This window comes from Trachymyrmex septentrionalis, unplaced genomic scaffold, assembly GCF_001594115.1.
Source record: "Trachymyrmex septentrionalis isolate Tsep2-gDNA-1 unplaced genomic scaffold, Tsep1.0 scaffold330, whole genome shotgun sequence".
Taxonomy (NCBI): domain Eukaryota; kingdom Metazoa; phylum Arthropoda; class Insecta; order Hymenoptera; family Formicidae; genus Trachymyrmex; species Trachymyrmex septentrionalis.
This window is the reverse complement of record NW_017305495.1, coordinates 139559-154275: the sequence shown is the minus strand read 5'-3', so window position 1 is coordinate 154275 and position 14717 is coordinate 139559. Positions and strand designations below refer to the sequence as shown.

The following is a 14717-nucleotide window of genomic DNA, read 5'->3' as shown; positions in this document are numbered from 1 at the left end:
TTTAAATTATAAAATTATTTTAAAAATTATTTTAAACATCAAAATAATTTAAAAATATATTGTAAATATATTATAAATATATTAAATATATTATAAATAAAAAACTAACCAATATTAATTGCGTTTTTCTAATTGCAGTGCTCGAGGTTATAACCGAACAAAGAGGTGGTGACTTGGAGAATCTATACAAAATTTGTCATGATGAATGCGAAAAATTCAAATTACATAGTATACAAAATAAAAACAGTAAATGTCTCGATTATTTTTTCAATCCATAACAATTTATTAATAATCACTTTAGTGATTTATACTAATTTATTAATATTTTTATCATGCTTCACAATAATTAAATAAAAAACAATTTTATGTATTGTATAACATTCTTTACAGAAATTAAAATTCTTCGAAATATTGAATGAGCTAGACAAAGTACTGTCTTTGTATAACATGAAATTAATATTATTCAATAAAAACTAAACTGTTAAAATAACCCTTAATAACTTTTATAATAACTACCCCGTCAGAATTAATAATGGAATCGATGTCGATGCGATGTCGATTCCATTATCATTTCTAACTGGGTAATTGACATTTTTATAGAATTGAATTCATCAATTGATCTGAAGCAAAAATGTGAAACAAATAATACAAGTACACTAATAAACAACATAATACAAGAAAAGTCGACATGGCAACAGCAAAAAATTTTATTTTTACGAGCTCTAATCTACATAAAGCGAGATACAGTGAGTAGAAACTTTCAAAAATAATATTTAAAGTAATCTTTTAATTTGATTGAAAAATTAAAATGCTGTTGTTTTTTAATTAATTTTTCAGGTCTTAACAAAAATAAGATTTGTGACGCACATCGGTGTCGCGCTGCTATTAGGAACAGTTTTCTATAATTTTGGTGACGATGCAGAAAAAGTGAACAGTAATATCGCTTGCTTGTTTTTCTATCTGTTATTTTTATTCTTTGTGAATGCCGAACGGACAATACAAACGTGTAAGTGATATGGTTTCTTCTTTTTTTATTTATAAACGTAATGTATTAATTATGTGATTTTATTGTCAAATAAATAAATTGTATTATAAATTATATATTACTATAATTTTTAGAGAAATTTAAAAAACTCTCTGTATTCAACTCTCAATATTCTCGACGAGCAATATTATCGCGTTTAAGATTATAATAAATGCGATTTATGAATTTTATAAATTGTGTCGTGATAAAAATGCATTTGATTGTAGTTCCCATAGAAGCGGCAGTATTTTTAAAGGAACATTTAAATAATTGGTATTCTTTGAGATCCTATTATAGCGTAAAAATAATAACGGATTTCGTGATGCAAGTATGTTCAATGCAATATTATAGCTTTGTTACTAACTATATCAAGTTAAGCTAATATAATTGTCGTTTTTAAATAAAAATAAAGACTCGTCTATTTTGTAGATACTTTGTACATCAGCCTTCGTATTTATATCATATTATATGACAGGACAGCCAATGGAATATGATAGAATTCTAAAGACGTGGATCATTTGTCTGTTAATTACGATGCTTGGACAAACGGTCGGGATAATTGCAGGCACAGCGTTTGGTACTGAGGTATTTCAGCGGCGTATCTTTTATTATTTTAAATAGAAATTGACTGAGAAATAATTCAGTTCAATAAATAAGTGAAGAAAGTCCATATCAACGCGGGTTTTGATGCCTAATATTATTTTTATGTGAACTTAATTTAACTTGTGATATACGCACTCCAACTTCAGTTTATGGCTGTGTTTCAAGACCAACAAATAATCGCACAGTTTGCTTGAACTGGAAATTATGAAATTTGCACTAAAATATTATTATATAAACACTAAAATCCTCTTTGATTAAATATGTGGCCTCTTTCCTTTATTTGTATTAGACTATTTTAATTAATATTAAAAATGCTAACAAGAAAAAAGCTATAATAGTTTTAACATATTACAACATATCATATAGGAAAGATGACTATAATTATATTATTTATAAAAGTCATTTATAATGGTAAATTTTCCAATTCTTTGATCTCAGTTTACGCTTCAAATTTCAATTCAATTCTTTCTTACAGTTAATATGAAAACATAGATGACTAAATTAAACGTAATTTCTTTCAGTTAGGTATGTTTTTATTATCGGCAACTCATATACCATTATTGCTCTTCGCTGGATTTTTTACGAAAATAGGAGAAATGTCGCCGTACCTGCAGTTTTTAAGTGTTATAAGCTATTTCAGGTATAATTTTATAACACTGCGATTATTAATTAAAAAATTGTAGCATTTAATTTTATTATTACTTAGATATAATGTTTTTCATCTTAATCGTCTTTCTTTTTTGAACGGTTATTTATCAAAAGTTGTCTCTACAAAAACATACTTTTGTTGTACATCTATATACTTTATTTTTTTAATTAAAAAAATTTACATTTTATTGCAGATATGCATTTGAAGGGATAATACAGGCGGTTTATGTTGATCGACCGAATCTGAAGTGCTTGGAAATTTATTGTCACTTACGTTCACCAAGCAAGATTCTTTCAATGGCGGACATGCCAACAGTACCATTTTATGCAGTTCCAATAATACTTAGCTCTTGGATACTCTGTTTACACGCGGTCCACTATGCAATACTTCATTGGAAAATTTATTATGCAAAAAAATAACGAGTAAAATTAATATTCACCTCAAACTATAATACATATATTCTCAAACAATGTTCTCAAGATACCTCAAATAAAAAATTACTCATTGAGCAAATTCTATCTGCAATTAATATATGCAGAATCTCAAGAGAACTAATGGGATTAAGAATATAAACAGTTTTGTAAATTGTTTATATCTAACACTCAATAATAACAAAAATAAAATGTGTGAATTTTACAATTTCTAGTTTGAGCAAACTACGCGTTGGTAACTGATTATGATGACAGTAAGAATTTGCGTTTTTTAAAAATAAGTGGAAGTGTTGTGTGTTTAAGGTCCGATTGCACCAACATTACTTTGACTTTAAGCAAGGCTTAAAACTCTTTCCTTCTTTCTTTAAAGCTGAGATGAAGGAAAAGATACAGTTTAAAATATCATTTAAAGTCAAAGCAAGTTGGAGCGATCGCTTTTGGGAAGATACTATTAGTGCCATTCTATCCTTATTTTATGTCTATGAATGATAAAGATAGAATAACACAAATAGCGCTAATAGTACGTCTCTCCAAACTCACGCATAGTAAGAGTAGAAGCACTGCGCATATTTTTAATGTTTTAAGTTAGCAATAAATTAAAAAGACAAGATGCTAAGTTAACTGTACATAAACCAGATTGATAGAAGGATGTAGAAATGAAGAAAGTGCGGAAGAAGTAAAGTATATATAAAGTATAGAAAGATAAAATAGATATTAAAGGAGATGGGCGGTAGAAATTTAAATCGCGAAAATGGCGGGGAGATATACATAAGACGAGTAAAAAAATTAATTGTAATAAAAAAAGATAGAAATAAGAAAGCTATTTGTAAAAAAAAAATTAAAAAAAAAGAATAGGAAGGAGAAGAATAAGGCAACAAGGCCGAATGTTGAAGTATTAAAGAATGCGAAATTTAAAATCGCAAGAAATAGAAGTACACAGGTAATAGACGGTAAAAAAATAACTTAAGAGAAAGAAATATAAAGAGAGTAGAAATGAGATATAATAGATTAATAGGTATAAATGAAAATAAGAAGTGATAGATAGAAATTAAGGGAAAAGGATTAAGATTTTTAAGGAAAGAAAATTTGGAATAAAAAGAAGTGATGGAGAGATAACTAGAGGTATATTGTAAATAAAGATAGAAATAAACGATTACGAGAAAACATTGTATATGTACGTCGAAATTGATGCGTTAGGGATTATATTTAAAAAATAGCCAACATAAAAAATAGATGGATAAATGTATGAGGATAAGGTAAAAAAAATGTGAATTAAGTTCTCTTCTTGGCTTATAATATTAAAGATAATTAAGATTCTATTTTGCATATATTAATAATATAAATTAAATGTAAGATATCCTAAAATATCTGAAAATACAAATGAATAATCAATGTGTTAACTTAGCAAAGTTGAGAATGTTGAATAATTCAGAATTTCTATTTAATTTATCTTCGTACATGACATAGAGGCTTCGTTCCATAATTCTCTGCAAAAGTCTATAGTTCCTGTTATGTATACTATAGATTTTCAGGATTCATAATGAATAACGGAACTAGAAAATACAAATTACTTTTTAGACAGTTAAGAATAAACAAATTAATTATAAATTAATTTTCTGTATCTCAAATTTAGTCGAAAATCACCTAAGCGGAAAAAACTATATTTATTTTCCTTATTTATTCTCCTTTCCCTGAAATAAATTTATACATTCTGCTTTTAGTTTGTGATGATACAAACTTCCTGCTTTCCTTTCAAACTACAGAAATCAAAGTCTTAAACGGTCTAACTGGATTTTAATACTTGTATGATTCTTATGTGAATTTATATACTAAGTATGTAGTCCCTAGAAACGCGCGCCGAAATGATTTTTCGGTCTTGAAACGGTAACTCTACTAAACTATCGCAGTAATATCACGAGTTAAATTGCTAGTAAATTATGTTAAACAATCGATGACCCATGGTACTTCGTGATCTATAATGCCCCGGTTTGGAAACCGATATTTTTTCTTTTCTCTATATAACTTCTTAATAAATGATACAACGCAGTTTACAAATATAGTATATAATTATACTTAGAGATATAAAGATTATACGCAAACCAAAGTGTACCCTCTTGTTAATATGACAAGTTATGTTTTAAAAAGAGAAGAAACACCAACTTGCGTTGTATAAGTTTATACATTTAAAAGAGGATTTCAAAATAACTAAAACAATTTTATAGACTCAATTTATACATTATTCTATATTCTTCATGTATTTATTCATATTATATTTATATATATGTGCGTATGCCATTAATACAGAGTACGTTAGTGCAGTTTTAGTGATTCTGACTACGTCGAAGATTGATTGTTTTCCGTCTGGTCTGCCATCATGTTAAACTGGTTGTCATTAACATACTGTTCTTCTGGATATTGTGAAGGATCGTATTCGTATTGATTTTGATCATGCTCCATCATGTAAGTTTCCATATTTGAATCATTCACTGGATACTCTTCGTTATTTTGTGCGTTTCCTTGCTGCTGATACATCTCTGCGGTTTCCATATTCGATGCAAAGTTGCCTTGCATCTGATCATTTCTCTTCGGCGCGTCAGAATATATTTCTGATTCCTCGCCCACTACTTTTTGACCGCTCGCGGTGTCATATCCTTGATGCATCATTTGCGCTTGAGCACCCGATCCATTTGTATGTGGCGAGACTAGTGAATCCATCGTAGCGTTATAATGAAAAGCTCCAGTACCATCGTTAGTTTCCATAGTAATTTCTCCTGGAAAGTAATCCTTGTCACTCAACATTCGGTGTATGTGCGTTTGAATTACATATTTACCATACGTAAGAATTAAATAAAAATTAATACCTGCGTGACTTACAAGGCTGCCTTGTATTTTACTTGACAAGTTTTCTATGTTGCTTTGTAAGTCGGCCATTTCTTCCCTGTGATAAATGAGTAAATGGTTTAACAGACATGGGATTAAAAGTTAAGTTTGACTATTAGCGGAAAAAATCAGTGTCACATCGAGCATAATAATATAATTGTTATTTGCATTAGGACACTCTCGCTATTACTGTGCTGATAGAGATGTTTTGGAGGTGTCGGACTTCTTTTTTGGAATTACTTTTACTTTTAGATCAACCTTAACGGTACGTTTCTTGCTCGAAGGCGAAGCAGTTTGCCCAACCGTTGTCACATCTCTCTCAACGACCCCCTCTGTCAACACAGAATAGCCCTAGATATATATAATGAGAAGTGGTGCATTCTTATCTATACTAATATTGACATCGTAATAAATGCGCGTTCAATAACGGGTGTTAATTTACTCTAATAAATTAAGCTGCGCTTCTTCAGATATATGACTATCGAGAAACAACTAAACTAAGAAAACGTCTGATAGCCTGAAGCTACGTGCGTTGTATTTTTTCATTCGATTTCCGCAAGTCGGACTAAGAATATACTTGTGTTTAAGATTGTTAGCTTCCAAACGCTGTGTGAGAGATTGGCATTCAGTGGTCAATCTCGAGACGAGCTTGGCCTGATTACTCAGAGCGTCTTCTAGGCCCGCCACCGTGGCAGCTGCGAAATTTGGTTGCCTTGGTCAGCCTGTTAGCTATGTTAATTGACTTAAATCTCAATCTCCGCCTATGCTAGGCATATATAATGTCAGGCATGCCGATTTCTCACACATATAAAGACAGTACTCTTAAGTCAAAATCATTGTCAACAAATAACACTTTTTACGGACAATATACCTAACATAGGCATACCTAGGACGATATCTTACCATGTTTAGTCTCCATATTCATTATCATGGACGTTAATTCCTTCTCGTTTTCCAATCTAGGCGTAACTTCGCTACGATTCTCTTCAGATCGTACAATTTTACTCATACTAATCTGAAAAGATATAAAAAACTTTATTTTATAACACTGCATTTTGCTGAAATTTCAATAATTATTTAATTTGTTAATTATCCAAAAGTTTCCGCGATTTAAATCTTCCGTATACTGAAGTTAATTCAATATTGTATCGTTGAATATCATAAATCTGCAGTGTTATGTTGTGAAAAAGTCTGTCATGTATTAGCTTAAAGTATCACATCATTATTCAGAAACTTTTTTGTCTATAATTTGGCAATTTTGAGACAAAAATGATGTTGAAAAAAAAATGTAAATGTGCCAAATTTTATTTCTTTTTTAATAAATCTACTCAAACGGCTGAGACTGTCATAATGCTTAAAGAAATTTTTGAAGATAATTCTATAAAAAAAAATTACAAAAAGTCCATATAAAATAAAAATAAAAAGTAGTTATAAAAATAAATATAAAATTTTTATTTTTTTAACTAAATTACGTAAAACTTCCGAAAACTTTGATCATCGTATGCTAATAATACACGTGATATAATTAAGTATTGATCAGTTAAAATCATGTTCAAGATATTTACCTCCTTTTCCAAAGATGCAATTTGTTCCGACAGTCGTAGATTTTCTCGTCTACAATGTACCAAATCAGCATCCGCTCTTTCCAGACGCTGCTTGTACGAATTTATTTCTGCCTGCAATCTGCTCTGCTCTTGACGAGCCTGCCTATCGTTTCGTTCAGCCGCTAGTTTACCGGTCAAGACCTCTTGTTCCGCCGCATCTTTTTCGCTTAACGCTTGGTTCAAATCACTCTGCAAAGTTGCTAAACACGAGAATATTTTTTGTTTGTAATTTTGCGCAAATAATTAAATCTTTTTAAAGTTTTTAATATTTACCTATATATAAATTTATTTGAGCAATATAAACTTACATAAACGTAATAATAAGCGCAAGAGATTAAATCTAATGATATAATGTGCCAATATGAGCCAACACAAGATATTAAGTGTGTGATATAATCAAAACTTTATTAAACAATTACGTTTCGAATTTTCTTCAGTCAATGTCGTAAAAACAATTAATTTTAAGTAAGACTGTATCCAATCTTAACGAAAAATTGTTCATCAAATTGAGATTTGCTATAGAATACAAAAAAATATTTTATTATCTTAACAGAGAGTTATGTCTTAAGATAACTTAAGTCACTCACATGTATAAACGTTGAATCGGAAAAGCATGGTATTACTACCGTCTACTCCGTTATTGAATAAAAAATTGTTTACTGTATGTGAACAAAATTAGTTAAATATTAATTACTCTATATAGTCACTATTAAAGTTATTAAAAAAAATTATTTAAAAAATTAAAACTTACATAGCAAGTGATAGAAACAATGTTAACAGTTTAAACGCTCGACGGATAATGAAACGTTAAAACAGATAAAGTTAAAAAAAGTTAAAAAAGACATAGTGCTTTCTCCTTCTTATTACATAAAAATTTAACTTTAATTTTATTATCATCGATCGTTTCATTACGATTGCATATTTGTTTTTCAAATGTGACTTTATATATATATATATATATATATATATATATATATATATATATCTATTTTGACGTCTCATTATTCGTCGAGCGTGTGAACTGTTAACATATCGTTTTCATACTTGCTATGTAAGTTTTAATTCTTCTTAATAATTTTTCTTAATATTATAACTTCAATAGTGACTAGTAATTAATATTTAACTAATTTTGTTCATATACAAAAATTTTTTATTCAATAATGGAGGAGATAATACCGTGTTTTTCCAATTTAACGTTACATATAAGAGTGACATTAAGTTACTTTAAGACATGACTTTCTGTCAAGATAATAAAATATTTCATTTGTATTCTATAGCAAATCTGTTAATTTGATGTACAACTTTCCGTTAAGATTGGACACAGTCGTCATAATGCGATCTTATTTATAATTAATTGTTTTGGCGACATTAATTTATGTACTGAAGAGGATCCGAAACGAGGATTGAAACGTAATTGTTTAATAAAGTTTTGATTATATCACACATTAATACCTTGTATTGGCTCATATTGACATTATACATATCAATAAACTTACATATTTTATTTTGCAGCTCTTTCTTCAGATTATCCATAGCGTTTTGTTTCTGAGATAATTCTCTTCTCAGTTCGTTTATCTCTCGCCGCTGTTTCTCAGACTCTAATTGCGATTTGTTGGTGGTCTCCCAATGGGTTGCAATATCGGCGGTAAGTTGCTCGATTTGCTGATTGTATCGACGTTCCACTTGTTGCCTCTCCTCAGTTATACGTCTATTTGCGTCTTGGGCTGCCTCCCGTAGCTTTTCATGCTGCCTCTCCAGCTCATCTTTTAATCTTCGAATCTCCATCTCGCTCTGATTCCTCTCAAACTCGATCTCATGCCTATCATCCATAGACCGTTTCGCTCTATGTGTCGCTTCGGTCTCTTTATCCCGCGCGACCGACAGCAGCTTCTGCAATTCCTCTAACTTTATTTCAGCCTCGTACTTGGCGCGTAGAGCTTTGTCCAGTTCGGCCTTTAATTCAGCATTGTTCTCGCTTGAACCACTCTCGAACAAACGCTTCAAATTCGCCTGATTCTCCTCCTGCGCCTTTCGTAACTCCAATTTGGCTTGGGTTAATTGCGCCTCCAGCTCACTAATTCTCGACTCAAATATTATACTGGGTCCTTCTAAGGATTTCTCGCGTTTGCATTCTAACGTGTTATCAACATGACCGCTCGTTTCTTGCTTGTGACACTCGTGGTTCGCTCCACAGTGATCTTTATGATCCTGTAGAACGCACTTGGATAATGCAACTTGATTCCTGCTATGCAATGCTTCATTTTCAGCTACGACCTACGAAAAGCCGTGGTAATTGAAACGATAAAAAATTTCATTACATCCCATTTTGTTCATCATTATTTTAATAGCTAAATATTCTAATATTGATTTAAAAAAAAATATACCTCACGAACTTTACTCAACAGATTGATCAATTCATCTCTACAATATTGAGACTCTCGTTCCAATTGTTCGATATAATCCTCCTGTCTTTCGATGAAAGATGTTAACTCCGGAGGAATAGATTGAAGATCGGCTCTCGACAATGCTATATTACTGTATGCCTTTGACGATTGAAGAGTTTTCGACAGAGGAAAGGTATTTAAAATTGCGTTTTTGGAGAGATCCTTCCTTCGAAAATTATCGCTAATCATACTTTGATCATCTGTATCTTCTCCAGATTCACTAATTCGGGGATTACTGCTTTTGTATATGTTCCGAACACTTCGTTGCTTTCTATAAGGAAATTGTTTTCATCTTATATTTTATCATATCCTAGTAAATATCAACTAATAGTAACATCAATGTTGTCTTTTACAAATGTAACTATTACGTAATATGCGTTATATTATATTTATATAATGGTAAGTGAAATTATAACATTGATGTCCTATGATGTTTATATATATATATATATATATAAGATGAAATACGCGGAAAATAATTAAAAGTATAAGATTTATGGAATAATTCAAGAGAGAGATAGGGAGTAAAAGGAAAACAGGGGGAGAAAATAATATTTTAAAAAGAGCCTATTAAATAACATAATACAGAAGAGATATATGATTATATAGTCGACACAAAATTAAATTTTAACAGATCTTTTAAAATAAAAGTTTATTTAAATATTCATACAAAATTTTTTCCCGCAATTCTATCCCGCAATCTATTTTCCGAATTTTATTTATTGTAAAATGTATATGCACACTGGCGGAAAAAATTTACGAAAAACTGCATAGATTGAGACAAGATTTTCGAAATTATTAGTTTTTCATATATATTCGTAGTGCGACGTAGAGTTGTTTTTTTGAAAAATCTAGAAATCCACCCTTAAACCTCTACGTTCCACTAAGGATATTTACGAAAAACTAAGAATTTCTAACTCTGTTTCTGTTGCTTTATATGGATCGCTTCCGAAATCAATCTTTTATTAAGTACTTTTTCTTCGTCTAAAATCTTGACATTTTCCCAATCAAAATCATGCTGATTCTATGTTCTGTTATTACAGAATGCTGTGTAGTGTTCTAATTTATGTGATTTTTGTATTCATTAATGCGTGTCTTCAAACATCTACCTGTTCGGCCCACATATGATGCTTCACAATCTCGACAATCAATCTTATATACAACGTCTGTATGCGATAGCTTTGGACGAACGTCTTTATGACTCCTGATGAAACCCCTAAGATTATTAATCCCTTTATATGCTATGTGTATTAAGGAATCTTTTTTAAAAAATTTCCTGATCTTTTCCGATAAAAGTGGAATAAAGGGGATTGTGAAAAACTTATTAATTTTTTCTTCATTATTGTCTCTTGACTTATCCGTAGGTGTGTTATCTTGGTCATTCCATTGCTTAAATTTTTTTGACAACCTATTTTTTATTTTAGAAAAAAAGAGTTTCAGTGAATATCCATTGTTTAAAAGAATTTTTATTATTAATTCAAAATTCTCCCCTAATACATAGGGGATAAAGATAGAACTCTATCAATTAAGTCAATAATTGTTCCCACTTTTTGACATAAAGCATGTCTAGAAAAATAATTAAGATAGCGACCAGATAAAGTAGGTTTGTGATACCAATTTTGCACAAGAGAATTTCCTTTTTTAATTAAATTAACATCAAGAAAATCTAACCTATGCCCACCTATTTCAGTTGTAACTTAATTATGTAATTTCGATTTATATTTTATATTGATAAGAATCTGAATTGAAGAGTTGAAACGTATATTTTATTTTTTTTTTGTTACATTCACACGAAAAATAAAGAATTTTTGTGCATCCGAATAGCTGATGTAGGCTCTGATGGGCTTTTTTTACATTTTTCACTGATTAATCTGTAGTTTTTCTGTACCTTTTCGTAAAAATTTTTTTCCGCCAGGGTGGTTTTATCCCTTTTCAAATTTTATTTGCCATATTAATAATTTAATCATTTATAAATTTTATTTGTTTGTCAACTCACATTGCGGACATTCCCGTTGGAGCGTACGACTCAGCTAACAAATACTTTAGTTTCGAAATAGCGTCCCTATATGCCAGCTCCATATAATCCGCCGGTTTCCTTTTGCTTAGATCTAACTTTGAAGAGGCATTTGTTTTCCTATAAAATAATTGTTTCTTTCGCACAATTAACCAAATATTTCAAAATATTGCGGTAGATTAGCATCAATTGTCTGCATTAAACTCAGTTAACTGTTAGCAGAATTTATCGATTCTCGCTATTAGTCGATAAAAACGAAAAGAATTTATGATTCATAAGCATTTAAATGGAATACATCATTTAAATTTTAAATAAATATAAAATAGCACATTTAATAAGTATTCTGTCATTATATTCTCTTAACAGATTCTATTATATTTCTATCATTGTTTGTTAACATCGGTTGTCTAAATTTGTAGCAAACTTTCGTAAAATTTTTTTTGGATAGATTTGATCATCTAACAAGGAGAGGTTACGCTCTGCTCTTCGCCGATTTTTATCAAATTTGCAGCAATATTGGCCTTGGGAGGCAAATATTACTTAACTTACAACTTAATTTAACCTTCGCAATGCCATTCAAACCAATAAAAACCAGTAAATACATCTTATTAAATCCTATCATTTTTGTCTAAGACATTTTTCTAAAAAATGCATATTTTCCGAGATATTAGACTGTTTCCAAATTTTTGATATATTTTTAAATACTCATTAATCGGCTTTTAAGGCCCATTAATGGGAACGGCTTTACAGGTGTTTATTTGGTAGGCTCCTTTAACATCGCTGCAAGTTTGATCAAAATCGGTGAAGAGCAGAGTGTAGTCTCTTCTTGTAAGTACAATATATAACCAACCGAGTAATAAATGTGTGTGTCTAAAATGCAAGTATTATGTGTGTGTTGTACACACGCGACATAATTAACTTTGGAGATTAAGTATTCCAAAAATTAAAGAATTTTTTTATATTATACTTTATAATTTTACTTCCGTGCTAATAATATTTAGTACAATAATATTCATCACTATTACATTACCAGACACGTATATAGGACAATCTTTTTCCTAATAAATAGACAAATTAATAAATATTCCAACTTTACCTGTTCTTCAAGCGCTTCATACGCGCGACGCAAGCCGGATCCGTGTAACTACTTATACCAGGTGATGTTTTCAATTTAGTGGTGATTCTTGGAGAGAATTTTGGACGTGTCGTACTCGGGTTACCGTTGGTCGCAATACTCGTCACACTGCCAGGTACAAAGGGGTGACATTCACGGCAACCATAGGGGCTGTTCGTCGTCAGCATTCTGAGCGCGTTCTACCCTTTATCAAGCAACTCTTCGTTTCACCCTCTCAAGAACGCACGCCGGTCGGCCGTCCAGCCAATCGATGATACATTTCTCCCAGTCGGGAGAAGTCGACGAAGAAAATCGAACGGCACTCCAACATTGTAACTGGAGGAGCCTGGTGGTGGATCGCGTGCGATGGTACCATTCTACCTTTATAGACCCCTTGGCGGGGACAAGTAAGACCGTACCGCCATCGTACCACCACCGACATGTACGCGTTCCGTGACTTATTAACCTGGGGCATACCTCGATGATAAAGCATACCTTCAGTAACGATCAGACGAGGGTAGACAAATACTGACGCTATCGCTTCCAGATATTTTTCCTCCGCTAGAGAATTCCTATGGAAACAGAATGATCAACAAATGCGCAATGACAATGACAATGTTTATGGAAATGAAGCTAAATATATCATAAAATGTTCAATTTGATTCCAAATGTTCTGTATATTAGAATAGTAGAATATTTATAGAATGTTCAAAAGTCAATAAAATATTTAGAATATTATGAATGCGTTTGAGGAGACGCTATTAACGCTATTTATGTCATTCTATCTTCATCGTTCATCAGACGTCGTAAAACAAGGATAGATCGCCACAAATAACATCAATAGCGTCTTGATCCTGAACACACCCTATATGTATTTTCATTACCTGGTAAAAAATTTTTCGTGCATAAATATGTATAAACACTCATATTCATAAACATGTATAATATATATAATTATATATAAAATATGTCTATATATTTGTTCATACATCCTTCTATCTTTTGTAAAATTACTTTTTAATATAATAGAAATAATAATAGTAATGTGAAAACATAAAAATTGAAGGAATAATTTTTGCATTGTTTGTTTCAGAATAAAATAAGTTTGGAAAAATGTAAAAAAAATTGCTCATACATAATTATGCATGAAATTTATGAATATTTATGCGTGTTTATGTATGTTTATACATATTTATACATATTCATGCATGACAATTTTTTTATCGGGTAAGTACAATTTAGAACAGAACAATTTTCATTAATTGAAGAAAGTAATAATTTATAGGAATTCGTATTAAACGGAAGCCGGTTATTGTTTTTTTTTAGTTCTCTTTCTTTAGTCAATTTGAAATTATGAAACAAAATTCATAAAAAAAATAAAATTGAAAAGTTCATAACACTGAAGTTGTAATATAAATTAGTTAGATGAAATTATACTTCTGGTTTATAACTTTTTCTTTGTTCTTTTTTTTATTTAATATTTTTATTTTTTAATTTACAATTTGTTATTTCTATTAGTTCAAATACTTTATTAGAATTAAAGAAAAGTTATGTAAAAAATTATATGCAATTTTAAAAATTATACGAATTATAAATATTTATTACTTGCTATGAAAAACAATTAAAAGATATAGTTTATTTAAAGAGGCTGTTCAAGCCCTTATAAAGCATCTATCTTGGAAAATCGAAAAAGTTGATTTTTTAAAATATATAATTTAAACTTAAAAGTATAAACTGGAATTTAAAAGATATTCCTAAAAATGTAACTCAAATTCAAAAAATTAATACATTACCTTTACGGAAAAGAATCATTGGCTAGGTATTATATACATATAATCTGTGTAATATAAATATTACAATAACTATACATAAAAATATTACTACACACACACACACACACGCGCGCGCGCGCGCACGCACACGCCATGCACACGCACACGCACACGCACACGCA

The 14717-nt window shown here is 30.4% G+C and overlaps 2 protein-coding genes across 3 annotated transcripts in view; one reads left to right on the top strand and one right to left on the bottom strand.

The window, feature by feature from the left end:
* The window catches only part of LOC108750160 (ATP-binding cassette sub-family G member 4-like), a 13032-nt gene extending 9079 nt beyond the window's left edge, over positions 1–3953 (top strand). The window contains exons 5-11 of the mRNA XM_018489428.1: positions 139–246; positions 601–746; positions 838–1006; positions 1252–1352; positions 1454–1609; positions 2149–2267; positions 2470–3953. Of these exons, the coding sequence (XP_018344930.1) occupies positions 139–246; positions 601–746; positions 838–1006; positions 1252–1352; positions 1454–1609; positions 2149–2267; positions 2470–2695 (1025 nt within the window). The 3' untranslated portion in view covers positions 2696–3953. The remainder of the gene's footprint in view (positions 1–138; positions 247–600; positions 747–837; positions 1007–1251; positions 1353–1453; positions 1610–2148; positions 2268–2469) is intronic.
* Positions 3954–4978: 1025 nt separating this feature from the next.
* LOC108750188 (serologically defined colon cancer antigen 8 homolog) lies at positions 4979–13019 on the bottom strand. Of its 2 annotated transcripts, XM_018489493.1 has the most exons (9): positions 12746–13019; positions 11632–11769; positions 9576–9906; positions 8688–9465; positions 7153–7391; positions 6491–6602; positions 6165–6282; positions 5569–5645; positions 4979–5478 (listed from the first exon to the last, which is right to left on the bottom strand). In XM_018489493.1, exons 1-9 carry the CDS (start codon positions 12949–12951, stop codon positions 5042–5044), a joined length of 2436 nt encoding a protein of 811 aa, XP_018344995.1. In that variant the 5' UTR covers positions 12952–13019; the 3' UTR covers positions 4979–5041. The 2 variants fall into 2 exon arrangements, with proteins under 2 accessions (XP_018344995.1, XP_018344994.1); XM_018489492.1 differs by lacking the exons at positions 4979–5478; positions 6165–6282 and having other exon boundaries at positions 5638–5919.
* Between the last annotated feature and the right edge of the window lie 1698 nt (positions 13020–14717).

What these genes read in the sequence shown, in the direction of transcription:
- LOC108750188 (XM_018489493.1), bottom strand. Translation starts at nt 12,951, where the DNA reads ATGCTGACGACGAACAGCCCCTATGGTTGCCGTGAATGTCACCCCTTT. An exon ending in ATGAAGCGCTTGAAGAACAG is followed by an intron (nt 11,770 to 12,745) that starts GTAAAGTTGGAA and finishes ATTATTTTATAG; the next exon opens with GAAAACAAATGCCTCTTCAA. An exon ending in CCAACGGGAATGTCCGCAAT is followed by an intron (nt 9,907 to 11,631) that starts GTGAGTTGACAA and finishes ATTTCCTTATAG; the next exon opens with AAAGCAACGAAGTGTTCGGA.